Here is a 26,416-nt window from a genome sequence, read left to right as displayed (position 1 = left end):
CTAATTTTCAGAAACAAACATGGCTGCCTGTTCTGCGGTGAAGCGATCCGTATTAGATGTAGACGGAAAGTCCTTCGATGTCATTCTTTCGCACACATCCCTGTCTTGGGGCCATGTTGGTATTGAGGATAATGGATTAGGTAAGAAAATCAAATATTTCTGCTATGTTTTTAACATGTATGAACGCGCTTACTTGAAAGCAAGACAAGTATTTCCTGTTTCAAATGTTGCTACGTACATAGAGAACTACAAATCTTGCGTGCAAACTGTGACTACAACGTTAAATTTGTGAAATGAAATCTTAACAGAAGCTGAAATCGAAACAAACTAAGCTTAGCTTCAGCTTAAGTATACGTACTCAATTAACTTTCAGTCTTTCGAGATGTTTTAGGCATATAGCTCGCTTCAAGTCAATAGTTTTATTGTGTACTGATTCTGGTTATTAATTTCACACTTGGCTTTATTCGTTGATTTATTCATTTTCTTGACAAACTGCAGCCATTCAAAATGTTTCTTGTGATACATGGAATTCAAAATTTATAAGAATGAATGTTTGGTTTATCAACAGGGTTGATAAGTAAAGGTAAATTAGCCACCATAAAGAGATTGAAGTGCTGACGTTTTCAGCATACATGTAAGCCCTAATTGTCAGAGAAGATTCGCTCTGACATTAAGGGCTAACACTCGAAAGGTCAGCACTAAAATCAGTGGCCAGTTTACATGTAGTTATCCACTATGATAAAGAATGATAAACCAAACATTTGTTTCTACTCCCCACCAATGCAGCACCATTAGTTTCTTTAGAAACTGGCTCCCTCAATCATCCAAAATTTGTAAGTATTGACTTTGTGCTTATTTATATGTATACCAATTAATTGGGCCAATTTGGCGGAGAAAATGATTCATTCGACGAAAGTCAGCCTGATTATAAAGCTATTTGGCAGTGCTACAGATTTTTAGAATCAGGCCATTTTTCAACCCATGCTACAAAACAGGAAAAGAAATTGGCTGATAAATAGTAGGTAACACGTAAATTAGCCCATTTGACTGAACCTGTTATCAGGCCAATAAATGGGTGTACAAATTAGCCTTTAGCTGCCAAATTGAATAAGTACACTGACCATCTGGGTTCATAGTAGCCTCCCACGCAGTCGTTTTTAGGGGACTCGAATTACCTCCTCCCCACAAACGCCTGCTTACCCAAGCGCCACATTCCTTTCCGCCGCTCAGCCAATCACAGTGAACCTTCTAAAATCTGGAAGGTTGACCTTGACCTCAGAACGTCTATCGCGAGAACAGTGAAAAACATCACAATGGAGACAGAACTTGACCGAACTTACGTGAGCTTTGAGCACCGTGTGCCCCACGTTCAAAATTTCTTGTGTAAATGCCTATCAACCAACTGCAATCCGGCAAAGAATTCGTCACGGGAAATAGCAGTATTTTCGTCAATTTGCAGACTGGTTATGCAAAGTCGCTTCAATAATATTTATCAAGCTTTGCCTTCAATCTTGTCGACCTTGTCGGTGTGGAGGAAACTGATATATTAACCGATATGTCGGTAAAGTTTAAAGATTTTGCAGTTGAAACTCGCTTTGTTGTTGCAATTCGTTCGGGGGCATATACGTCATTTTCCACAAGGACCACAAGTTGATCGGCTCTTTGTCGTTTAACATTGCATTTAATAGTCTTTAATGGACTGATAAATACTGCAGATCTCCCCTTGATACCTTCTGCATTCCTGTTTGCTCTCTCGAATCGAGTATTTTAAAGTCTCTCGTAGCACTTCGTACAAACAAACAAATCTGCTCCAGAGTTTCCGCACCCGAATGTCAACTCGATCAGGCGGGGAAGATCGGTTACACTTTCCCGAAGATTTAAATTGACTCTCTCGGCAGATTACGTTGTCAAAACGATGCAGAAGAAGCGCTTGTATTCACATTCGAAATTTGTTTTGGCGTTTCAGCCATGACCAGCCATTCCAGAAATGAAAAAATATCTATATTCGAACTTAACTCCCGCATCTCTCAAGACTGTACCAGAGACTGTACAAAGCTCGCGGGAAACGGAAGCGACCATTGTAAACAGCAATTTGATTTGATATCATTAGACAATGCCTCAATGATGATTGGCTAGGGTGCTGGGGATTAAAACAATGGGAAAGGAATGTGGCGCTTGGGTAAGCAGGCGTTTGTGGGGAGGAGGTAATTCAAGTCCCCTAAAAACGACTGCGTGGGAGGCTAGGTTCATAGGAATTGTGAAATAATTATTATTTATCTTTGCTCTGTTTGAAACTGTACAAACTAGAATATTGTGTATGTACATGTACAATTTTGTGTATTTGTGTGGCCATCCCCGTCGGCCCCCAGTCCTGACCAATCTAATTTTCCACAAAAGTAAAAGTAAATTCTGTGGCTGCTCCTTTTTCTTGCTTTGTGTATGCCTTCAAATGACTTTGTACACTAATTAAACTACAGGTAGAACTCATTTGGAGCAGATACAATGTACAGGCTGTAGATCTTAGAGGACTGGTTTGTAAAGGAACTGTTGTAGTAACTACATCTGTGAGGGAGTGAACAAATGTTTGGTTAAATTATCAACATACAGTAGTTGATTTAAGGTAACTTAGCCACCATAAAGAAATTCCGGTGCTGATGTTAGTCCTTCATCGTAGCTCATTTGGAGCAGTTTGTTTCAATTTTACAGAGTAACAAATTTTGACATAACATAGCTTTTAACCATGCCCTCCATTATATTTCAATCATGTTTTTAGGAAATGCTTCTTTCAAGAAGTCATTGCCACTGTGTGAGGTATTCGCTGTTGTTCCTCACTATCCAGTAATAGCACAGCCCACAGAAGGAGACATTGAGTTGGTGTCACTGAAAAGCTCTTCATTCTGTGTCTATGCTATAAAGAGATCGAAAAAGCACAAATGGCGGGAGAAAACATTTGTGTTTGATTGTGAAGATGCATCTTTATGCCAAGAATGGATAGATTGTATACAGAGCATTTTATCAGGTAGGTTTCTGCTCCAGTGTCTCAAGACCGCTACCACAGACTTCTAATTTTTGGAAAATAATAATTTCCAAAAATTTATCAACCCCATTAACAAAAAGATTAATGAGGTCTTTGTAAATCCTTTTTCAGTTTTGAACGATGGTATACCAAGTTAATCCTAGTGGTTCAGTTGGTGGAGTATGGTTGATCAAATTTTGAGGTTGTGGGTTTGATTTTCACCAAGGTCAAAGATTTTTTCTTTCCCTCATGTGGTCTCATCTCCCATTGCCTTAATTGGCTAACACTCAGTAAAAAATTTCATGTGTTTACTAGCACTCCAACATGCACACTGCAGAATTAATTCTCTAATGCATCATTTAATATTTTATTTATACATGTTAGTTGCTAATTAATAATTATTGGTGATCCTTTTGTGATAAATAGGTTGCCAGATTGCCAGATTTTTTCAGATTTTTTTATTTAAAGTACAACTATTTCTCCAATCAATAGTTTACTACAAAAGGAAATTATGATACGTCACAAATTAAAGTAACATAAAGACAATATTAAATTACATAAATCATCAAGGGTAAAATGTGTAGTGACCAAAGGAGCAACTAACTACATGTAAGTAGCAAAAAGCAAAAGACAAGAAAATTAAGAGTGCATAAAATCATGTAGTTACAATTTTTACATAAAAACAATAGAAATAATTTAAAATAAAATATAATAATTTACAGATATAAAATTGTGGTGGTTGAAAAATCTTGTTCTCAAGTGTGCTTTAATTAGAACCATTGTCAAAATGAGCTTCCCTTCTTTAGCAAAACACTTGCTCCTTCAATTTGGTGGCCTTGATGCACCTACACTGTATTTAAGGGTGCTTTCCATTTGACAGAACTGGCCCGCCAGACCATTCAGTTTGTAAGTGGAATGTACTAATTTGAAGGATGAGTTTTATTTGAGGCTCCTTTTGAATTTCTTCAAAAGAGCATGTACTATTTTCGGATTGATCAGTCTTCAAGATTTTGAAGACAGTACTTACCATCCCGTCAAAAGGATGTATTCGATTTACAGTACAGACGGGCTGGTCAGTTCTAGCAAATAGAAACCACTATAAGTCACTATTACTTTTCTATTGACCATGACAACCAAACTGGTTGCAGCTGTAAGACCCCACCTTACCCCCCCCCCCCCCCCTTCACATTGTATTGTATTTCAAGGCAATTATTTCATCAGAAAATAAATGATAAAACCGAACAATGTTTCAGAGTGGTCATAACGCCATTATCAAGTTGGGAGTAGGGGTAATAGAAATAAATAAAGTCAATGTCAGAAATAGTTCACCAAAAATTAACATGAATATGTATAATGTCACGCAAATAGTTTTGCTTGAATTGAGTCCAATTGGACATTGAGAGATGGTGTTAACTCTCTGATTAGCAACATTTTATAAACATTGAGTTTATTTATTTCTATTACCTCGAACTTGATAATGGCATCATGGCGACTCCGAAACTTTGTTCAGTTTTATCGTTTATTTTCACTTGCCTATGTATATCTAAACCTTTACTTATAATAATATATTATTTCATCAGTTAGAGTATCAACTACAGAACAGATTGAAATAGGTTTGATTCATAGAACTTAAGTAACCATATCAAGATGACACTCTAGCTTTCAGATGACCATAATAATTTATGTACTTATGACATGACTCCTGGGTTCAAACCATTCATAGTATACCAGTGTATGATGTCAGTTTTCAGTGTTCATTTTAATACTGTTTTGTTTAACTTCAATATTTTATAATTAAAGTAATGCTGCAATGCATGTTAATTTTACTAAAGATACATGTAATCATGGTTTTTTAATTTTTAATTAGGTTTCAATCGACCAAAAAGACTGCTAGTATTTATCAATCCTGTTGGAGGAAGAAAACTTGCCCGTAAAATATACACAGAGCAAGTGCAGCCATTGTTTGAGCTGGCAAATATAAAAGTTGAAATCATTGGTGAGTATTGACTTTCACTTCAAGGCAGAAATATCACTAATAGAGACATTTAGCACCAGGGTTTTTGCGTTAACGGCAAACCGGAAACGGCATTTTCAGGTTAGGCGTTTGGCGTTTGACATTTATGGCCTCTACCGCTTTAGCTACACCTCTCACTTGAATTGGCCGCCATATTGAATTTGCGAACAGCAGTAGTGCTGTTTTTCATACAGCAACATAAAGATCCATCTTCGCTCTTTCGCATTAGTTTACACCTAAACATCAACATAAAGGCTTGCAACATACAAATCTGACATTTTTACGTTTCAAAAAATTGAAAAGTACGACTCAAATCGCTGAGGTAACAAAAAATGACTTACGTGAAAACCTACCTCTCCACATTGAAAACGCACGTCAAAACCGCAAACGTAACATCAGAGCCTTGTCATGTGATCTCTAGCCGTTTGCCGTCTGAGGTTTTTGCCAAAAAGCCTGCTGCTAAATGTCTCTACTGTCCAGAAATGCACCTAAGCCTGAATTTGGGTACTCCATATAAAACAGTAACGTTTTCATATAACTTCATGTTTGACAGAAAATTTTGTTTGTGTTTTAGTAAGAATTAGGGTTAGGGGACACCTTGTGATGTCTATCATACAGTTCATGAATCTTATAAGCGCACATTTCTGGACATATCTCAGATCAAATATAGGTCTATTGGATCTCCAGTAGGATGCATACCCATTAAAAGCCAGCAACATACACTTACAGTGTAGGTAGTGTACCTGTACATACTAGTGAATTTTATGCTGCACTGATCGTGGCAAATTTGATCGCCAGCAAAAATTGCAAGTGAATTACACTTGTCTGCTGCTTTCTCCCAGTTCCTACACAAACTGTACATGTATGTGTATGTGGTGAATGATTAAAATGACTTCACACTGGATATCTTTTTTTGTTGACTCAGTTACTCAAAGGGCTAACCACGCCAGGGACTATCTGCTAGAAGAAGGATTGGAGAAAATTGATGGGTATGTTGTATTAAATATACCTTTACTCAGTTGCCAAAAAGGTGACGGTACTGAATGGGGAAGGGAGAAGTTTACAGGAAATATTAATACAAGTCAATGTAATTGCAGCCTTGCATTGTGACTTGGGCCAATATTTAGGGTTGGGATTAATTGGCGATAGCGTCATCCCGACCAGTGGAGAGTATGTTGTAGGTTAAAATGAATTCAGGTTAAAATGATTTCAACCTAGGTTGATTTGTATTTTCCTTTGTTTAAGGCTGGGTAATTTACATCTGAAACAAAGGAAAATACAAATCAGCCTAGGTTGAAATCATTTTAACCTGAGATTCATTTTAACCTACAACAAGTATATTATGTAGTTACTCCTATTTACATTATTTCCAGTATCCTACATTACAGATCAGCATTTTATCCAGTGGGGAGTAGTAACACTCAAAGTACATGCGTCATTCTACAGTGTATGTTTATCCCATCCGTTGGGGAGTAGTAATACTGGCTGGGTAGCCTTCCCTTGGATTAGCATTCATCCAGTTGGGAGAAGTGACACTCTTAGTTGTTTTACTCTGGGTATTCTGTGATAGACTAGCATCCCATCCAGTGAGGAGTGGTAAATAACACTCCTATTTTCTCCATACTGGGGTGGGAGTTGTGACATTCTTAGTAAGTGCTTCATTCTGTGTATCCTATGATACAATAGGGAACTTAAGCACAGGCATTTTTGAGCCACAGACGGCAACGGGAAATTGAATAGTCCCTTTTTGGAGCGTTTTTACGCCTTCGCGTTTGTAACATCAAGCCACAGTCATCAACAAGAGCTTTTTCTGTCCATGGTAAGGAGTAAAACCACACCAAAAAAGGAAACATTTGACTTCCGGTTACTCTCTGTGGCTCACGAATGTCTGTGCTTAAGCTCCCTAATATCATTACTCAGGACTGTTTTCTTCTTACCGGGGTATCCTTTACTGGATTAGTATCCATCCAGTGGTGAGTAGTTGCTTTATTCTGGGTATCCTGTGACAGATTAGCATCCATCCAAGGGGAAGTACAGTAGCATTGCTTCATGTTGGGAATCCTGTGGTCAATATTTGGGAGCAGTATTACTTCTATAGATTTGCTTTATGCTGATTAGTTCCTACTGTAAGCTGGGCTGAAGTACTTACCTGAAGCTTGTGGCTCAATGTTTTCTGTTTGTTACCTCAATGCAACTTTACTGTACCTGAAGAGTATTAATATAAGTTTGATTGGATATTTAGGGTGATCTCTGTTGGTGGAGATGGTATGTTTCATGAAGTGTTAAATGGTCTTCTCGTAAGAGCACAGCAGGATGCCATGTTGGATTCAACATCACATGACTTTCAGCCTGTTCCCCTGGATATCCCCATAGGAATCATCCCAGCAGGATCAACTGATGCTGTAGCTTTCTGCACAACAGGGAACAATGATCCAGTGACTGCAGCTCTTCACATTATATTAGGTCAGAAAATACTTTAGTTAGCGACCTTTTAAAGTCAGGAAAATGCTTGTTTTCACAATCTTTTTGTTCTCTTCATTTTTGCTTGGAAACCCATTTGATGGCTTACTTTACCATTTGTTCGCCAAACCAACTGTTTTCAAGACATGTACACCCTTTCTTCCTTCTTTTCTTCTTTCCTTCTTCCACCCCTACCTCCCTTATCCCTCCCTGCCTCATCCCTCCCTCCCTTCCTTCCTTCCTCATCCCTCACTCCCTTCCTACTTTTCTTTGTCTACCAAATTTCCTTTGTTCCCTTTTCTCCATCCCTCTGTCTATCACGTCCATAGCTTGTTTGCTTTCTTTATTGACAATTATTGTCTGTAATTAAATACATGTTTGGTCTTAGGTTATATTTAGGGACCTAACGCTAAGCTCCTTTCACCTTTTATGGGGTACCAGTGGGTGTACAAAGACAAATATACAAAAACAGCGTAACGTAGCATACTGTAGTGTAAAAATGCAATGTTCATAATTCTTAGACTTTGTTTGTCTTAGACCTTCCTAGCAAACTGTTTAAGTCATTCTTCACTTTCCTATCGTATCCTCCTAGGACATCCACGACAATGTTCATCTGTTGGACTCTGAAACCCTCATTTCTTCACATCAGTTCTCTCCTCACCATTCTGTATTTCTCTGTTTTTCTCTTTCTTTCTTTCTTTCTTTCTTTCTTTCTTTCTTTCTTTCTTTCTTTCTTTCTTTCTTTCTTTCTTTCTTTCTTTCTTTATTCCTTCCTTCCTTCCTTCTTCACTTCATCCATTAATTCAGCAGCCTACCTTCTGTACCATGCTTCCCTCAGTCACTCATTAATTTTTTACCTACATGATTTTTCAGGTGACATGCAGCCACTGGATGTCTGCTGCATCAAAAGAAAGAATGAAGTGTTGCGCTATAGTGTTGTCATGGCAGCTTACGGATTTTTTGGTGATGTCATGCAAGACAGTGAGAAGCTTCGCTGGATGGGACCCAAACGATATGATGTGGCTGGTTTCAAAAAATTCATGTCAAACAGGTATTTAAAAAATCCATGGCAGTTTTCTATGGTTTATTCTCTTATAGGTCTACCATAAAATGATGTCATAAAATGTTCAAAACTCAAGTGGAACCATGAGCTGCGGGCGAGTGGTTTCACTGCCAAGTTTTGGCTCGTTTTGGCCCATAAGAGTATACACAATAGCATGGAAAGAGTGCGATCGGAATTGGCTTAATTTTCCGTTGACAAAGCGCGCGTGTTACATCTGACATCATTGTTTATTATCTGTACTCTTATACCTGTAGACAATAGTTGTAACAAGCTAATCAGCGCGCAGGATGTTTGGCAGTTATTGTAAAAATACATATGGAATATCTCTTATTTGAGCGCATTGCAGCAACAGCAACAACAACCACCTTTATTTTTGGCATTCTGTTGGTACAAAAATTTCACAGCCTGCTGTTGGCAAAGGCTTGTCAAGGTGGGAGGGAAATGAAAGGAAAGAGGAAGAAATCCTTTATATATACACATAAACATACATGGCTTACATGTTTTATCCTGTAACAGGGGATATGAAGGAGTGGTAACTTATCTACCTGCACAGCCTGGAGAGACAAGTCCACAAGACAAGATCAGATGCCGCTCGGGGTGAGTTCTCTAATGTTACTTCTTCCCTAACAGTGAACCAGAGAGCCCACCCCTCCCCTTCCCCTCTGGAAAAGAGAACAGCTCCGAGCCGCCTAGAAAATTAACGCCACTGACATTTCCTTTCCTCGCAAAAATCGCAAAGGTAACAAGACTTTTTCTTGCCATGTGAAAAGATTGAGTAACAAATATGGCGAAAATAGCAAGAATGATAAATTTAACGAAAATCTAAACTTAGAAAGGGAAATGGTCAAGTAGGGCTTCGAGAAGTCCGCAAATTTCGCAAATGCCACTTTCTCAGCCATTAAGAAGAAAAGCCAAAACCAATAGTGCCTCGCTCGTACGTGTTTTCCCGCGCTTGGCGCCTGTTGCATGTTTTTGCTGCTAATTACGATTGGTTCATTGTGTTGTTTACGTCTGTTGTGATTGGCCAATGTAATGGCTTTGATTTTGGTTTTACGACAATCAGTTGAAAACCGCGCTAAGAAAGATATAATGTTCAACATGTTATTATACTCTGTAAACATAAATTCTTTCTTATTTCATTTTAAGCCTTTCCACGTTCTTTCTTTATCACCACATGGAATGAATACCTTATTATCTCACATTTATGTGTCGTTTTAGGTGCAATATTTGTAACGATGTTTTTGACTCAGGACTACAGCGAAGTTCTCAGCAAAATACTACAGGTTAGTAAATGATCATATTCCTGTCACCCAATCGATCATTCAATTTCTAACAAGTTAGGATAAATGTTTAATTGTTAAAAGCTTATTTAAATTCCCTGAAAAATTTAATTTGGCGTGGGCCGTTTTAGTTTTTCTGGCAAGGAGGCCCAATTGTTCATAGCCCTCAAAAATGTGGCGCGTCTCTCCCACCCTAACACTCTAACGTGTAAAGAACGTGGTACATGGTAACTCACTTTAATGGTGTCGATCTTGAGGTGTAAGTTCTAAGAAAACCGTCATTGTTTATAGCAGTTGGATAAGGGGTTTAGTTTCTAAAGAAACTGCGGTGCTGCATTTGCAAGGAGTGGAAACAAATGTTTGGTTTATCAATAGAGTTGGTAACTGAGTTTCATTGGCCAGATTCGAGTGCTGACGTTTCCTTTGTCAGAGCGAATCAGGGAATAGACCCTTCTCCAAAATGGCGGCCGAAAATTCAAATAAGTTAAAATTAAAAACGTATACCAGCACTAGAAAGAGCACTTTTACTCTAGTAACCCTGCTTATCATATCAGGTGTAATATCAGCTGAGAAAATGTAAGTTGAAAAATAAAAACTTTACAGACGTTTGTATGACTGGGGGTATGACGCATACCCCCAGTCATACAAACGTCTGTAAATTTGTCAAATTTCATCTTACATTTCCTAACCTGATATAACGCTTAATATGCTGAAACTTTGCAAGGTTACTAAAGTAAATGTGCTCTTTCCAGTGCTGGTATCAGTTTTTCATTCAGTTCAATTTCAGTTAACTCGTTCAAATCTGTTGGCGCCATTTTGGAGAAGGGTCTATTGTGGATTGATCGTGTTTATATCGTGAGCACAATTCCCTCATTCGCTTTGACGAAGGACTAACGCTCGAAACGTTAGCAATCGAATCTCTTCACGGTGGCTAATTTACCTTCAGTTATCAACGCTGTTGATTAGCGAAATATTCGTTTATAGAAGTTGCCTGTCTTTTATTACAGGTCCCAGCTGGCAGTCCATTGGAGGTCGATTTATCAGTGTCATTGGCGCGAACATCTCGTGCGCATGTGCTAAAAGCCCTGAAGGTCTGTCACCCAGCGCGCATCTGGCGGATGGCTGTTTGGACCTTATTCTTGTGAAACACACCTCACGACTACAGTACCTCAGGCACATGATTAGAATGACGTCAAAAGCCGATCAGGTAACATCATAGTCTGTTCTTTAGAGCGGTTTTCAATTGAGTGACCAAAGCAATTTCTCTGGCCAATCACAACAGACGTAGACAACACAATCAGCCAATCAGAACTCGAAGCAAATACATGTAATCTGCGTCAAGCGCGGGAAAACGCGTGCGACCATAACACGATTAGTTTTGGTTTGGCTTCTGATTGGTTGAGAAAATGGCGCGAACTTTGCCAACCCAATCATAGAGTATTTCGTACAGCCTAGTAAAGCAAAACAGAAGCAAACGCGAAGTTACTTTCGACACTCAATTAAAAAGCCACTCTAAATACAATTAGTGTAAGCCCGAGATTGTTTTCTCAAGGGCACTCAGTGGTTCATTTCGATGGATATCTGTTTGTTAGGCCTTCTTCGCCTGAGAAATTCCGATGTAGTCGTTACAAAAGTCTACATATTTCTTCGGCAAAATGTCACCTCAAAATTTGGAAGCACTGGAAAACCGATTCCTTCCGTTTTCGGAGGGGTAAAGGTGTCGTTTAAAGTGCGAAAAAAATCAGCTACCATTTTCGTAAATTCTGGAAATAAGCTAGCACGGACATTTAACAATTATCCTGCGAAATCGCGTGGAATATCGTCTGATACTTAACCGACGAGACTGTAGGCCGAGTTGGCTAAAATCCCGCTGCTTCTGTTTTCAATTCCCATGATGTAATATTGTTCTCTTTATTATATATTTTGTCCTTTTTGTTTAAAGTCTTGATTTATAGTTTTTTAGGTTAGTATTGTGGTTCATTCTTATGTTTTTTTGTAAATCAGACGTGATTCAGCCTGTGGCTGCAAGGTCTTTGATTAATAAACTATCTATCTATCTAGTTCAACTTTGATTTTGTGGAAGTTCACCGCGTGCGAGAGTTTTACTTCCGGCCGCTGGCTGAAGAGAATGAGACTGGGGACGAGACTGACGGCGGAGAGGAGTTGGGCACGAGAGAAGATGACGAGGAGCGGCTGGCCGCCAAAACGTCATCATCGAGGACACGACCCCGCGCGAAGAGCATTTGGAACGTGGACGGGGAACTAATAACTCATCCCGCCTTACATATCAAGTACGAACGTTTTCTAAACTATATATATACAGATAAGATATCTCCTTTAGTTTAATAATTTACTTAATTTGTTTTTCCGAGATCAACACTAGGTACTTGGGTAAACTTTCAATTAGCTCTCGGCTGTCTTTTGACAAGAAGTTAACATGTGTAGAGTTACATGTTTGCCGCTCTTGGAAAAGGTTACACATTTTTCAACACACGTGTCTGGTTTTCCCGCGCTTTGCACGCTTGCATGTGCTTCCGCTCTTGGCAATGGTTTTACGTTTTCTTGCATCTGGCACCTGTTGCATATTTTCCCGCGCTTGCCACTGGTTCCATGTTCTCCGGCTCTTGGCACTGATTCCATGTTTTCCCGCGCCTGGCACCGCGGTTACTTATATTTTCACGCCTGGCGCCAGTTTGCATGTATCAGTTCGCGCGCTTTACCGGCGCACAGTTCTGATTTCATGTTTTCCCGCGCCTGGCACCTCGGTTACTTATATTTTCGCGCCTGGCACCAGTCACCAGTTTGCATGTATTCCCGATCTCTTCCCGCGCTTAGTTCTAGGTTCATGTCTTCCCGCCCTTGGCATCAGCTTTGTATTTCCCGCGCTTAGCTCCAGTTGCATGTGTTTTCTTTTGGGTCCTGATTGGCTAATTTCGTTAATTACCTTTGTTGTGATTAGCCAGATGTGGCAAATTTGCCCTTAGTTTGGTGCAGTCATAAGAACAGCGCTTTCGGCTTGAATTGCTATTTTTGTTGTCTATTTATATTATTTTTGCATTTATTTTTCAGAGTACATCGTCAACTTATCCGTCTTTTTGCCCGAGGAATTGAAGAATGCGAAGACACTCCTTCTTGCACGGTTTGCAGAAGACGATAACGTTAATCCCAATTTTAGTTTCCGGTAAAGTTGGTCATATGATAGAAAATTAGAGCCTGTTTATAAATGGTGAGCCTTAATTATCTCAAACGTATATAAGCAGACTGAAATTCTGAGGGCGCACAAGAAGTGCCAAGAGTGTTGGATAGTTTTAGTTAATTTTGAACTCTTCTAGGTTTCCAATAAAATATTAAGGTCCCGTCCACATTTATACGTTTACGTTCATAAACGTGTATTTTTTGTGCGTTTAGGCCTCCCATCCACACGTAAACAACGTGAACGATCTCAGTAAACGGATATTTTCGAAAACACCCGCCAGAGTGGATAAATTTGTAAGCGCACAACAATGCACGTTTATCTACTCTGGTGTGGACAACACAACTTGTGAACGCTTACGTCACAGAGCATCTACGCATGCTCAGTCAAGATTTCATGGCAATTCTGGTTCCCAGGCGGCCTCGTTGTATTCTTCAGTTATGCATTTGCGACTTTCCTATCGTTTACGTGTGGATAGACGTAAACGATATGTTGGGGGATCATCGTTTGTTTACGTGTGGACAGAAAACTTTGTATACGTTTACGAACGTAAACGTACACTTGTGGACAGGGCCTTAAATCTATCAGCACGTGCTAAAATGACGGAGAGTGCGTGAGAAACGTAACGAAAGCGACAATTTGAACTCTCCTCAGCGCGTGCTTAAGGCCCCATTTTGGCGTTGAACTAACTCACTGCTCCTTCCTCACCCCACTGGGGTGGGTAGGATTTTTAACTCTTTCTAAGAGCAGGGATGGCGCAGTGCTGAGAGCACTCACCTCCCACCAAAGTGGCCCAGGTTTGATTCCTAGACTTGGCGTCATATGTGGGTTGAGTTTGTTGTTGGTTCTCGTCTTTGCTCCGAGAGGTTTTTCTCTACGGGTATTCCGGTTTTCCCCTCTCCTCAAAAAACCAACATTTCTAAATTCCAATTCGATCTGGAAAGTGTCCCCAATTAGTGCTCTGCGCTAAATACATTGACACTTAAATAAAGTGACTTTTTTTTCTTTATTATTATTATTTATTCGGTCTGAAATTGGGCCGCGTGTTTCTCGTTTTGGTCTAAAATTGAGTGTGGTTTAAAAGGAAACAGTGAGACCGTATCAACGCGGTAATCTCGTTTCATCTTCAAACGAGGAGGGGTCAAAGAGAGTGACAACGAGATCTTTCGACTGAAAAAGCGCAGCTTGACGCTTCGGTTTTGCAAACCGCAGCTTGACGCTTCGGTTATGCAAACATTAGACTAGGTCTTAAAACGGGTGTAGATTTTAGAGGCTTGAAAATGGTTATTGAAAGTAACATATTTTTTTCTGAGTTAGGCTCAGGATTTGTAGAACCGAGCGGCCCACTTTTTCCAACCATTTCGAGGAGTATTAACCTCCTACCTCCTTAAAGTTACAAAAAGAATTCAATATATTTCACATGCCGAATACGCGATTCCGCTGGTCGAAGCGCGTACGGCTCAATCAAAGACACCCGATAATTTTTAGCTTGGGCCCAGATCCTCTCCCCCTGAATAGTACACTAGGTTCTCGTGCCAGAGCCGCAATTCTTTTGGCCCGCGCCAGGAATCGAGGGCCTCGCAGGTACGTAGTGTAAACATCATATAGTGGTTTGACAGCTGTGTAGCATTGTGCTGTGCTATGTACAGCATGGTGCATTGTGTAGTGATGTGTAGACTTTATGTAGGCTTGTGTGGGGCTGTGGACTGCTGTGCAGGGCTGCATACAGCGTGTAGGATTGTGTAGTGCTATGTTCAGCTGTGAAGCATTGTGTTGTGCTTTGTACAGCATGGGGCATTGTGTAGTGCTATGCTCAGCTGTGAAGCATTGTGTTGCGCTTTGTACAGGATGGGGCATTGTGTAGTACTATATTCAGCTGTGTAGGCGTGTGTACAGCTGTATAGCATTGTGTTGCGTTGTGTACGCCTGTGCCGAACCATTTTGGGCAATAATATATATTAATCTTATTTCAAACCACTCTATGATTGTTACATCCCGTACATACCGAGCGCCTTGATTCGTGGCGTTGGCCAAAAGGATCGCGAGTTCTGGACGAGAATGCGCAGAATAACAACATATTCAACCAAGGGCAACATTTTCAATTATTTCGAGCCCTGCGAGGAAACAAAACAAGGGTTTAGCCATTATATTCGATATCCACCAGGAGTATTTTATATTTAATTTTATTGTGGAAAGCAGAATGCGGGAAAGCTAAATAAATTATTACGTTTTAAAGCGAAATATACCCACTAGGGTCGGGAGGGTGTTTTCGAAGGCACTTCCGATTGGTGAAAGTGTGGGTGCTGGTAAAATAAGTTTTTTCAAGGTTTATTATCGTTTTAACCCTTTAAGCCCTAACAGTGATCAGCATCAAATTTCTTCTTGTAATATCAATGCTTATTCAACCCTGAGGTCATGAGAATTAAGGATAATTACAAGCTAAAAAAATTGCGCTAAAAATAGGAACTATGTACAGTGGAACCTCTCCTTACGGACACCTCTATAATACGGACACCTCTCTATTACGTACAGTTCACTTGGTCCATGAGAGACCGAAATCCATATAAAGCCTACCTCTCAAAAACAGACACCTCAAAAATGCGGACACTTATCCCTGTCCCTTGCTGTCCGTAATAAAGAGGTTCGACTGTATTAAAATTTGGTATTAGACAAGCCACGCTTAAATGCTGGTAAGGAGAGTGTTTGTCTTAGGGAAATGTCCAAAGAGTTCCAAACATCAGTAGCAAAGTTTAGTGTAGTCCAGTGTCAACACCTTCTAGAGGCAATTGATTTACGGATATGTTATGCTTCGATCTGGTATTGCAATGATGAAAACTGCTATTGAATGAACAGTGACACGAGTGCATAAAAAGGTTATTAACATACTTGAGGGAGTCTGCATTGCTAGATAAACAAGAGAACTGAGGTTTGAATCTCATTGTAATTTTTTACTGCTGGCTAGAGGGGTGGCTATGCAAAGAGACACCATCTTTTGAGATTGAGAAAGGGGGGGGGGGGGTACCATCTATTTTGAGCTTTGGTGGGTCCTGTTCCAGTGTACTAGTTTTGACCAGTTCACAAACAGTGCGGTTTTTATAATTCATTTTCTGTCAGTATGTAATAGTGTGGGCTCAGATTGTTCGCTACAAGTGTAAATGTGTTTTATTTTATTAGCTCCAGGTTGTGTTTTTCAAAAACAAGTTTTGGTTGTTTTGTTTGTTTGTTTGTTTGTTTGTTTGTTTGTTTGTTTGTTTATTTAGCCGAAAACGGAAAGTCGTAGCATCCCTTGTAGATGCTCTTTTGGCTCGCGATCTCTCCTCCCCAAGGGAAGATTGCCTGACGAGCCAAAAGAGCGTCTGCGAGGGGGTGGGGGAGGGGGCTAGGAAAATCAATGCACTTTTGAAAAATTTCCACTGTGCTTACTTTCATACACTGTTCCTTTAAATCTAAATACAAACGACATACAATTAAGTTATTTAGGTACCTTAAGGTTAAAAAATAATAAAGTTTACTTCGAGTCTCGGGTGTAAATTTGAGATAACTGTTCTATAATTTTTTAAATTTAATTTGGGGGTGTTGTCATAAAAACTATTTTGAACATTTGATTCCTACATAATACAGAATATTTAATAAGTTGGTAGTAAATGAGTCGTGCAATAAACAGAACTACACTATCTTGTTTCCTTTTTTTTTAATTAAAATGGTTTTAGCGGTAAATTTAATAGCGGTGCTCAATTTTACCACCTTCTTTTATTCCTCTACCCCCCCCCCTTCCCCCCCCCCCCCTACACCAAAAAAAAAAATAATTCTCAATACGATATGACACGAGCTTTGAAAGAACGTCTTGTAAGATTTTTTTTTTTTTTAATCAGGCGAAGGATCAACTTTCCACTTCCCGTTTGTGACTCTTTTTTTATCTTTTTATCTTTTTTTCTTTGTTGGAAGGGCATACAAATGCATAGAAATTGCGCTTGCCAATTATTGACACTTCACGAAGACGTCTTCGAAGTTTCTTGTGTAGATTCCGCCATTAATTCAAACAAAAATTCCGTATCTCTTCGTCCTTGTATAGATTTTGCGCCCCTCTCTGGGATGACACAAAATTCTCTTTAGCTTATTCACAGTCAATATCTTCAGTAAAAGAAAAAATATAATGTACTTCACACTTGTCGTCCAGCCAGGGAGGTAATAATGCGAAATGTAAATCGAGGGGGCGGTGAATTACAGCCTAAATTATTCATATTCTCTCAAGCTTAATTTCCTTTCTATACAAGATAGGAATATATCACCTGTGCTCAAAAAGATAGCTTGAAAATAAGGATTTAGATAAACTCGGGAGAGAATATTGTCGACTGTGTATTTCTAAATTTAACAACCTCTTGACGTGGCCTTGAAGGTTACTATGGCAACTTAAGTAGCACTTGATACGTTTTTAAAATACTCATAATTTTTTCTCCTTTAGTGTACATTTTTTTTTTCAGGACATCAGGTATTCATAACTTTTATTTGTTATTTGGTGCTTTTCTTCAACTTAATTCACGTCTTAAACGACAACAAACTGTCACTTTTCTCCACACTTTGATATCTTATTTTCAATTTAAAATTAAAACAACCTTTGTTTTGCGGCTCACCATTGTTGTCTCTTTCCTGTGGCATATCGCAATAAATCTGCAATGCTAATTTTCGTCATTTTCATCGGAACCGGAAAAAAAAAGCACAAAACAATATTGTCTGTGATGTTTTATTTGATCGCGAGGCAGTTCGCGTTCATCCTAAGATCATGATGCGAACGGCCCCTTAAGAACTCCAAAATCGCGATCACATTATCTAAAGTTGAATTATCGTGGTCTTGATTTCTAACTTGAACCATGTGGGACCGAATCAAGGAGGTATTCTGTAAATTCAGTCCCGAGAGAGGCAAGAAGCCGCCTTCCTCGGACACAAAAACAAACTGGTTAAATGTATTATGCTTCTACATCTTTGGGACGCTGTCCTTTTTCAATCAAGAAATGCTATACACAGCTTCGGAGGACATTCTAAGCGGCCGAAAACTTCCAACGGCTACCGTGTTGGTTAGTTTCGTGACACCGTTGGCGATCACGAAAATAATTGCGCCTTGGTTTATCCAAAGAATCTCTTATGCCGTGAAGGTATGTTTTTTCGCGCTTTGCATGGTTCTGGGACTAATTCTGATCGCGTTCGTCGAAGATATACGAGTGAGGTTGGTCGGAATCGCTCTAAATGCGCTGGCTACAGGGACAGCCGAAGTTGTGTTTCTGGGATTAACGTCTTTTTATCCGCAAGTCTGCATCAGTTCGTTCGTTGCCGGCACCGGAATGGCTTCGCTCGTCTCGCCTCTATATTACACAGGTAAGTGGAGAAATAATCTTTTGAATCAGTTGTTTTTAATCCTAAGGGGTAAAGATTAGCATTAGGGGAAAATCGGGAAGCGAACATCACAAGCGAAAGCTTTTCACTGAGTGGTCACACGCTTTCATCAACATGGCCGGAGACTAGACTCAAAAGGAAGATGAACAATGCAGTTGGTGACAGTGTTAACCTATTGAAAAGGAGAGAGAAAAAAGGGGTTGGCATATATCGGCAGTTTTAGGTTAAAGAGTCGAAAATTTCATACTTAAATACCTTTGTATTAATGTTCAACCACCGAAATCGCATAGTTTATTGAAAGTCAGCGATCGATGGCCATTTTGTTTCGGCGGTATAAAATTGTAATAAGTTTTATTTCAAAGAACCTTGTATTTCGAATTATAGTTTTCATGTTTCCATTTTTTTAATGTGGAGGAAAAAAAGCAAAAGATTTTGCGTCGGAAATGTGAAAATCGGCTTACGGAAGCACCTGTTCTCAATTCTACCCACGCGGCTTACGACAAAATTTTCTGTCCACTGGCCGTTGATTGACAAATATTATGCAATAGACTGGTCGGTTTTGTATGTCACAACACCTTTAGCTATATAGCATAGCTAGTCGCCGAATACAGTTCAAATTACTCGCCAATAATTGGGCTTTACGTTGGTGCCAGAACCTGTACTTAGCACGGATGGAGTAAAAACAAAAGATTTTTTTTTAAAACAATAGCGACGAAGACAGCTATAACCTACAAAACAAAGAAAATGTTGCGATGTTCTTCCACCGACGCAGACCTAAAATATGGATTCTTCACTGACCTGTTAATATTCTCCATTATCACTGTAATTTTAAATCCTGATGTAGCAGATGTAGCCGGCTATACAAGGCAACAAAAATACATTAACACTGCCGGAAAGGGCCTTGTTTTGTAAAATAGAGAATATATTGTTTCAGGTTGAAAAACTCATAGTCGTTTGTATACTCAGGTATACTGTAGAGACGGGAAAGTGCGCCGTTCTTCATACAAACGTAATAATTCCTGAATTTAAGGAACTATGATTATCCAGGGTGTTGTCCCACCTCCCTTATTTTTTAGACCTAAACTGAGGCCCATACGTACATGTAGCGCCAAGGTGCCGAAATATTTCAGTCGTTCCACGACTGAGCAGCAAGTCAGCGTTCGAGAGAGGGACCCCGGCACCGCACCTGAAGGCTTTACATCTTTGCTATTTTAAAAGACTAGACTCTCAAATTGTACTTGGCCAATTTTTTCTTATTTTAATTAAGATGCTCTCTCCAGCAATATCAATGGTTTTTCGCCGGCTACTTCACCTACATCAAAATTTCAAACTACTGTGATATAACTGAAATTGTATTAATTCTTGTTTGCGTGGCTGTTGGGCTAATTTACTTCAATTTTTGGAATTTTGCCAGTTTCTCTGGCTGGAGTTTGAATAATTTTAAAGAGCGAAAATTCATTTAAACTGAGGCTTTCTAAATTTGGATATTTGGAACTTATGTGGAAACGAAGAAGAAATTCGTCTAGCGCGCGTACAAATGAACCATTATATATTTACCCCAGTAACGTTGGAATATAAATTGTTCATTAAATTTTTAACGAAATGTGATGATTTTTTACGTACATCAAAATATACGGACCAAAACAATCATATCACCGTTCGTGAATAATTTGTGGCTTTTTTAAATACGTTATTGTGTTTTTTAAAGAATTATCCCGCTGATGATTGGTTGTTCTGTGAAATTGAAACCATAAGTTTGGTCTGTTTTTCTTCCGGCTCAAATTAGCTGGTGCTTGTTGCCGGTTTTAGCTGGTTTTTCCCTCATTTTGTCATTTGATTTTCTTTCGCAAAAATTCGTAATCGAAAGACGAATCACTATTTTTTCCCCTCAGATCTCGAAGAAGTAATCTAATTGCATGATTCCTTTGAAACAAAAAGGAAGACTTGTTGCGAATGCCAAAAGTCGCAGGGCGTTCCTCGCAAACTTCAACAATTTTATTTTTCACAGGTTCTAGATTTTTTTCTCTATCGTCTCTCGCGTCTCGATCTAGGTGAGCTTTGTACCGACGCGCGGCACTCCCTATAAACCTAGACAACGCTACTTGATTCTATTGTTTGAAAATATTACTATTGTCTTCTTCGGTGAGCTATAAATTAATTGAAACTGTCAATTCTATACCGGAATCAAGAAACCTAAATTACCAGTGTTACACAATACAACTGAAACTATCACGACACTATTGCGGTGGCAAATCCTAATTAAAAGGGTAGTCCAGCATAGGGCCAGCATTACACGGTCTCGTGGAGGTTTATAGCTTATGTTAATTCTTGTGTAATTTTATGCAATTTAATAGCTGTAGAATAGTTGCTTTTAGTATTTGCTATCAAGGATCATGTTGTTATAGCTTTAAGCATCATAGTTTTGTAATTTGTTATGTAAACGACTCCCTGGAAGAGCATTTTTTAAATAAAATGATATCGTCCATAAAGCTTTTTTTTTTTTACTACTCAATAAACCAAATATGCTCAAATATATATCCATCTTGTAAGGCGAAATAAAATGTTGATCAAATCTCTCTCGTTTGTAGGCCTCACAACATGGAGTTGCGTATCACCCAAGATCACTATTATGATCACAATTCCTCTCCCGGCGTTATTGTTGGTGTTTTACGCCATTCTGGATAAGGATTACCTAACAGACAACTCCCATGGCCCTCAAGAGCACAAGCAAGTCGAATACTCGATCGTAGGAACGTCCCCTGACAGTGCAGACCAGACCAGCACAGTGGCTGAAAAACCTTCATGCGGAGAGAAACTTTACATCGGTGTGAAGATTTTACCGTTTATTATTCCTCTGTTTCTGAGCTTCTTCGCGGAGTACATGTCGAATTCCTCGGTGGTTACTACTATTGCGTTTCCCGAATCACATGTGCCACCTCGTGATCACTTTCTGTTCTACTCGCTCTCGTATAGAATTGGCAAGTTCGTGGGGAGGAGTTATCTGTTCATATTTGCCTGTCTCCCGCCTGATGCGATGGAGTTCCTGAAATGTGATAGAACATGGGTGTTTGCGGGTAAGTAAGCGAGATGGAGTGGTGTAATGCTTAACGCGACAGACGTTCGGTCGGAAGGCCGGAGGCCGGGGGGAGGGGGGGTACTTCCATATATAAGCTGTATGGGTATGTGCCGCTGTGAAGAGTGTGCTGTTAAAAACAGTTTAGTCTGGGATAGGGTTTAAAAATCAGAGGGTTTTGGTCTAGAATAGGGTATCCATGTTTTTCCAGGAAACTTATAAACTGCTTGAAGAATTTCGTCTGGACCAGGTTTCCCTGGAATTGACAGCTAAAAACGTGTTTTAGTTGTTGTTGTGCACGTAGAAGATTTTGTTTTGGCTGGACTGTGATAGTGACCAAGTTTCTAGAAAATAACAAGTCCGGGGTAGGGTAGGGATTTTTAGTCATTAACGGGGGATTACACCTAAACGCCATTTTTCCGCCACTTGACATGGCTTTAATGGAAATATCTCGCTCACGTTTCAAGCAATCCAAAAACCCTATCATCATTCCGTGAATCTGTGTTGTGGGCTATTTTGTGAATTTTTGGATGATTTTTGGGTATATTTAGGAGGGGTAGTTTTTCTAGAAGGATTGGTAAAATTAAGAAAAATAAGAAATATTGAAGATTTAGTGAAGTTTTAAAATCAGAATTTGTAGTAAATAATTAATAGACGGACACCAAGTTAGTCCACTAGCAACCTGGGGTGCTCTTACGTGGGTATCAACTGTCTGTTAGTGTTCCAAAAATCATTTTATTTCTTCTATCTCTTCTTACAACCTCTTCAAATTTCATTCAGATTTAGTTGTTATGCCCCCTTAAGTCTAAAGTTGCAAAATGTAGCTGAACTTGGTCTAGTTTAGAGTAAGGGTTTCAGAGTCCCAGCGGCACACCCCCATGCGCCCAACATTGTTTAGAGACTGTCTCTCTCTCCCCCCCCCCCCCACCCGTTGGACGGAGGGTCGCTGGCTCTAGGTTAGGTTTGGTCTCTGCATTGCCGTGATGTTTCCTTAGACAAAGTTACTTTGCTCCACATTATCTCTGTTCACCCAGGTGTCTACATGGGTATCGCGGATATACTGCTTGGGGTAACCCTGCGGTGGACTAGCGTCCCATCCACGGGGAGAAGGAGTATTCGTAGTTGCTCCATGCTACAGAAAGTATTTACATGTACCTGGTTCAGCTCCATTTAGGCTCGTAGTGCAACTTTACCTGACCTAACAGGGATCTACAAAGAAGGCCCATTTATGCTGAATCCATGCTTCTAGATAGGCATTATTTGTCCGACTAACAGGCTCTCTTTCGCCAGTAATCGTACTTAGAGAGTAAGCCTAGCAGGTACAGGCGTTTGAAAATTCTTTTGGACACGATATCTAACGAAGTACGCTCGAGACAACCGGGGGTGGGGGAGGGAGGTACGCCCCTATACAAGTTATATAGGTATGTGCGGCGCGCAAGGGCGTGGTTTTTGAGACGTTTTGATCAGGAATAGGGTTTGCATTTTAACCATTTTGGTATGAAAGTCTTAAAACGGCTATGGATTCTAGAATCCGGGTCTGAAATGCGTATTAATTTTAGAGGCCAAGTTTGAAAAAGGGTGCTGGAAAATTACATAATGTAGTCTGAAATAGGGTCAGTGTTCCACCAAAAATTTCGTGGAGTACCTCTCGGGGAGACAGCGTCCTCTACCGAACAGTACCTTAGATCTACATCTCGCTGGATCGCGTTTTAAGGATTGTTTTGACCTTTATTTTGAGCTCTATAGATGTTACCTTTTTTAACGAAATATTGTTCTTGATTTTAATCGTTTCAGTACTGGAAATGGCGCATCTGATCTTTTTTCTGTTCGAATCTTGGTACCATTTTGTCTGGTACATTTGGATCATTATCGCTCTCTGCTCCACTCTCGGTCTCGTCGCAGGGATGATAGTCTTGCACTCGCCCCATGCCGTCTCACGGTACGTCACACCCGAGGAGAGAGAATTTGCCCTGGGACTGTTGACGGTTGGTAATGCTCTGGGAGCGCTAGTGGCCGGGTTTGTTGGTCTTGCTGTGGAGCCATTCCTAAGCAAGAAGTGCACTGAACATTTCTCAGCCACTCAAGAATTCTGTTTCACAAGACATCGCAACATGACAGGCTGGTCAAATAATATCCATTGTTAGTTAATTGCTTTTGAAGTAGTTGCCGTGAAAATCGGAAAACCGTGAGCGAACAAACTTAAGTTATTTTCTCGAATATTTTGAAAGGTGTTAGGTGAAGGCATGGATGTCTAAATCACTTAAATGCTATAAGACACTGCAATGAAATTAATAGGGTATATATGAAAGAGGAGGAATAAGATCACAAACCAGGGAAGCAGAACCAAAAGCCATTTTACAAATGGATAAGGGGGTTAGTTTCTAAAGAAACTGCGGTCCTGTGTCGGTGGGGAGTAGAAATGAATGTTTGGTTTATCAACAGAGTTGATAACTAAAGGTAAATTGGCCACCATGAAGAGATTCGAGTGCTGACGTTTCGAGCGTTAGCCGTTCGTCAGAGCGAATCCATTTTACACTTGTGTACTTACTACTTATTAATCTGGCCCGAGTTGTTCAAAGCTCGATCAGCGCTTAATCCCTGGTCCACCGTTCACAAAACCAATAAGTTGTCATGGTAACTGACCTGGATTAGCACTGACCGTGCTTCCAACAACCTGGGCCTGGCCTTTCAGCGGAAGCGAGGTTGGAGTTCACTCTCCCTTTCCCCTCCCCTTCCTCCTGCGGAGTGAGGGTTCTTAAAAAACAACCACCCTATGCCAACTGCCTATATAACGTAAAATAAGAGGGTGGGACGTAACTAGAAAGAGAACGTCAGTAATAATTCTATGCGCGACATGGTTTTCCGGTTTTCATGAACTGTTGTATTTATTTTATAAGTACCAAGACCTGGCAATGAGTGTTCGTAGAACGAATCATATAAAATGTTATTTCTGAGTCGCTTGAATCTCGTTACGAAAGCGAGGCTAAGTGCAAAGCTTTTCATGCGAACATTAAAAATAAATTTTCATGACAAAAACACTTTGCACTAAGCCTCGCTTTCATAATGAGGTTCAAAGCAACTCGAAAATTGCCAAATCAAAATTATATAGATTATTATAGATTAGCGTATTAGTCAAACTAGTCAGAACGTAATGAATGGATGTAATGTAATGGATGTAAAAAAAAAAAAAAAAGGAATTCGATTTTAGTTATTTAAAGTGGGATTTTCAACAAATTAATTTCAATAAATTAACGATTTCGTTTATGTAAATAACCATGACAAAACCACTGGATATTTTTTTAAAGTCTAAACCAGATAAAAAATGGGTACCCCTTATTTTTTCTTGGTCTAAATGATAAGTTTTGTTTTCCTTTAGCAAACAGACAACGACAGAATATAATACAATACAATACAATACAATACAATAATATGAGTGTTACAATAGGCAAATGTGACAACAAATTAGAAGCCTCAGTAAGAGTACGATTCAATACGACTACGGGTTTTTCCAGTAGAGAACGAGCGTACGCGAGTTAACCAGTGTCATTTTGGCGGGAAAAGAGATAGCCGTCGCCATTTTACAGCGGTCGCGAGTTTCTTGTGAGAATGGCGTAGTTGGGAAAATTAAGGAGAAACACAAAGGAGTTTTAAAGCTATCATCGTTCAAACCAACTTCGCCCTGAGTTTGTCACTTACAAAGAGTAAAATTGGTAGTCGTACACTTTTTAAGTAAGCTATCAGGAATGTAGATGTGCTAGATATTATTGTTTCCTATTTTTAGCTGGTATTTTTTTTCTCCTGTAACTAATTAGCTTTGTTATATTAATATTTTAAAATACTATCATTATGCAGGGCCTCGTTGAATAACACATGGTGACATGAGCTCCTTGGTTAAATATATTTATTTATCTAAAAGCGATATTTATACATACAAGTCCAGTTCAGCTTATGCTGGTTTAAATGGAGGTCTGTGCCCGGAGCTCTGTGTGACTAATTAATTAAAGTTAGTTGTATATTAGTTGCATTCTACGTAAAAAGAACGCACTCCTAATACAGGTTGGAGTCGAGATTGTATGGGACAGTCGATATCAATCAACGAATGGATCTGGTATCCCCCGCAGATTTTGCAGGGGCGGATGACATCATCACCAACTTGGCATAGAGCCTGGGATCGAGATCATGGAACGCACTCACTAATCTTTGATTAAAACTAGTTAAATAAGTAATTTTAAAGACTTGTTTTGTCCGTTACAACATAACAGCCCTTTGTCAGTTACGATATAAGTTACGATTTATAGATTACGACATGAATTACGATATAAATAAGTTAATACAGGATTAAATTTGAAATAAATATATTACATTACCCTAATTGGAAATGCAAATGACAGTACGTAATAAGAACAATAAAGGAATGTGCGACAACGTGAGAGTTATACAGAGAGTTTTAAATTTACGTGGTTCAGCTGTTCGCTTAAGGAGAGCTTTTCTCGTACCCAGAATGAATCTGGTAGTAGCATTATAGTCATGATGCTTTTGAAGGCGAAAAATAACCTACACACTTACACGACGAGAATATTTGAGTAAAATGATTAAAATATTGCCTCTTGTGGCTGTGAGGTCCCTTCAAAGGCATATTTCGGATTCTTTAGCTGAAAATTGAAGTTGCAGAAAATTTTAGGAAGCGGGATTTGTTCTTACGAAAATGCTAGGTAATCTTTCTTTGAATTTATAATAACTTATTTGCCTTTTCCAAAGCGCAGCCAATTTACAATGTTACAAAATATTTTGAGCAGACATTTTGCCAAAGAAAAATTTAGTTTTTTTTTCTTTTTTTACTTACTTACTTCGAGATCTGAGGCGATTGCGGTCATCCGAACACATGTCCAACGAAATGAATCGTTATGTGTCCCTGGCCATACAGTGGTA

The 26,416-nt window shown here is 39.4% G+C and overlaps 2 protein-coding genes across 3 annotated transcripts; both read left to right on the top strand.

Moving 5' to 3' along the window:
* On the top strand, positions 1-16,700 carry LOC146457394 (ceramide kinase-like). 2 transcript variants are annotated; one of them, XR_014858479.1, is made up of 12 exons: positions 1-140; positions 2,774-3,019; positions 4,884-5,012; positions 5,956-6,019; positions 7,273-7,493; positions 8,364-8,541; positions 9,070-9,150; positions 9,772-9,836; positions 10,841-11,040; positions 11,895-12,124; positions 12,903-15,920; positions 15,953-16,700. XR_014858479.1 is itself a non-coding variant. In XM_085091974.1 (11 exons), the coding sequence occupies exons 1-11, from the start codon at positions 20-22 to the stop codon at positions 12,988-12,990; spliced, it is 1,623 nt and encodes a 540-aa protein (XP_084948100.1). In that variant the 5' UTR covers positions 1-19; the 3' UTR covers positions 12,991-16,700. The 2 variants fall into 2 exon arrangements, 1 of the variants encoding a protein (XP_084948100.1); XM_085091974.1 differs by having other exon boundaries at positions 12,903-16,700.
* Positions 16,701-17,740: 1,040 nt separating this feature from the next.
* On the top strand, positions 17,741-25,917 carry LOC146457393 (uncharacterized). Its single transcript, XM_085092096.1, has 3 exons — positions 17,741-18,396; positions 21,003-21,488; positions 23,282-25,917. Exons 1-3 carry the CDS (start codon positions 17,895-17,897, stop codon positions 23,629-23,631), a joined length of 1,338 nt encoding a protein of 445 aa, XP_084948222.1. The 5' UTR covers positions 17,741-17,894; the 3' UTR covers positions 23,632-25,917.
* Positions 25,918-26,416: the final 499 nt, after the last annotated feature.

The sequence above is a fragment of the Pavona decussata genome, unplaced genomic scaffold, assembly GCF_977016875.1.
Source record: "Pavona decussata unplaced genomic scaffold, jaPavDecu1.1 SCAFFOLD_244, whole genome shotgun sequence".
Lineage (NCBI taxonomy): Eukaryota > Metazoa > Cnidaria > Anthozoa > Scleractinia > Agariciidae > Pavona > Pavona decussata.
The sequence above is the reverse complement of the archived record's forward strand: the minus strand, read 5'-3'. Positions and strand labels throughout refer to the sequence as shown.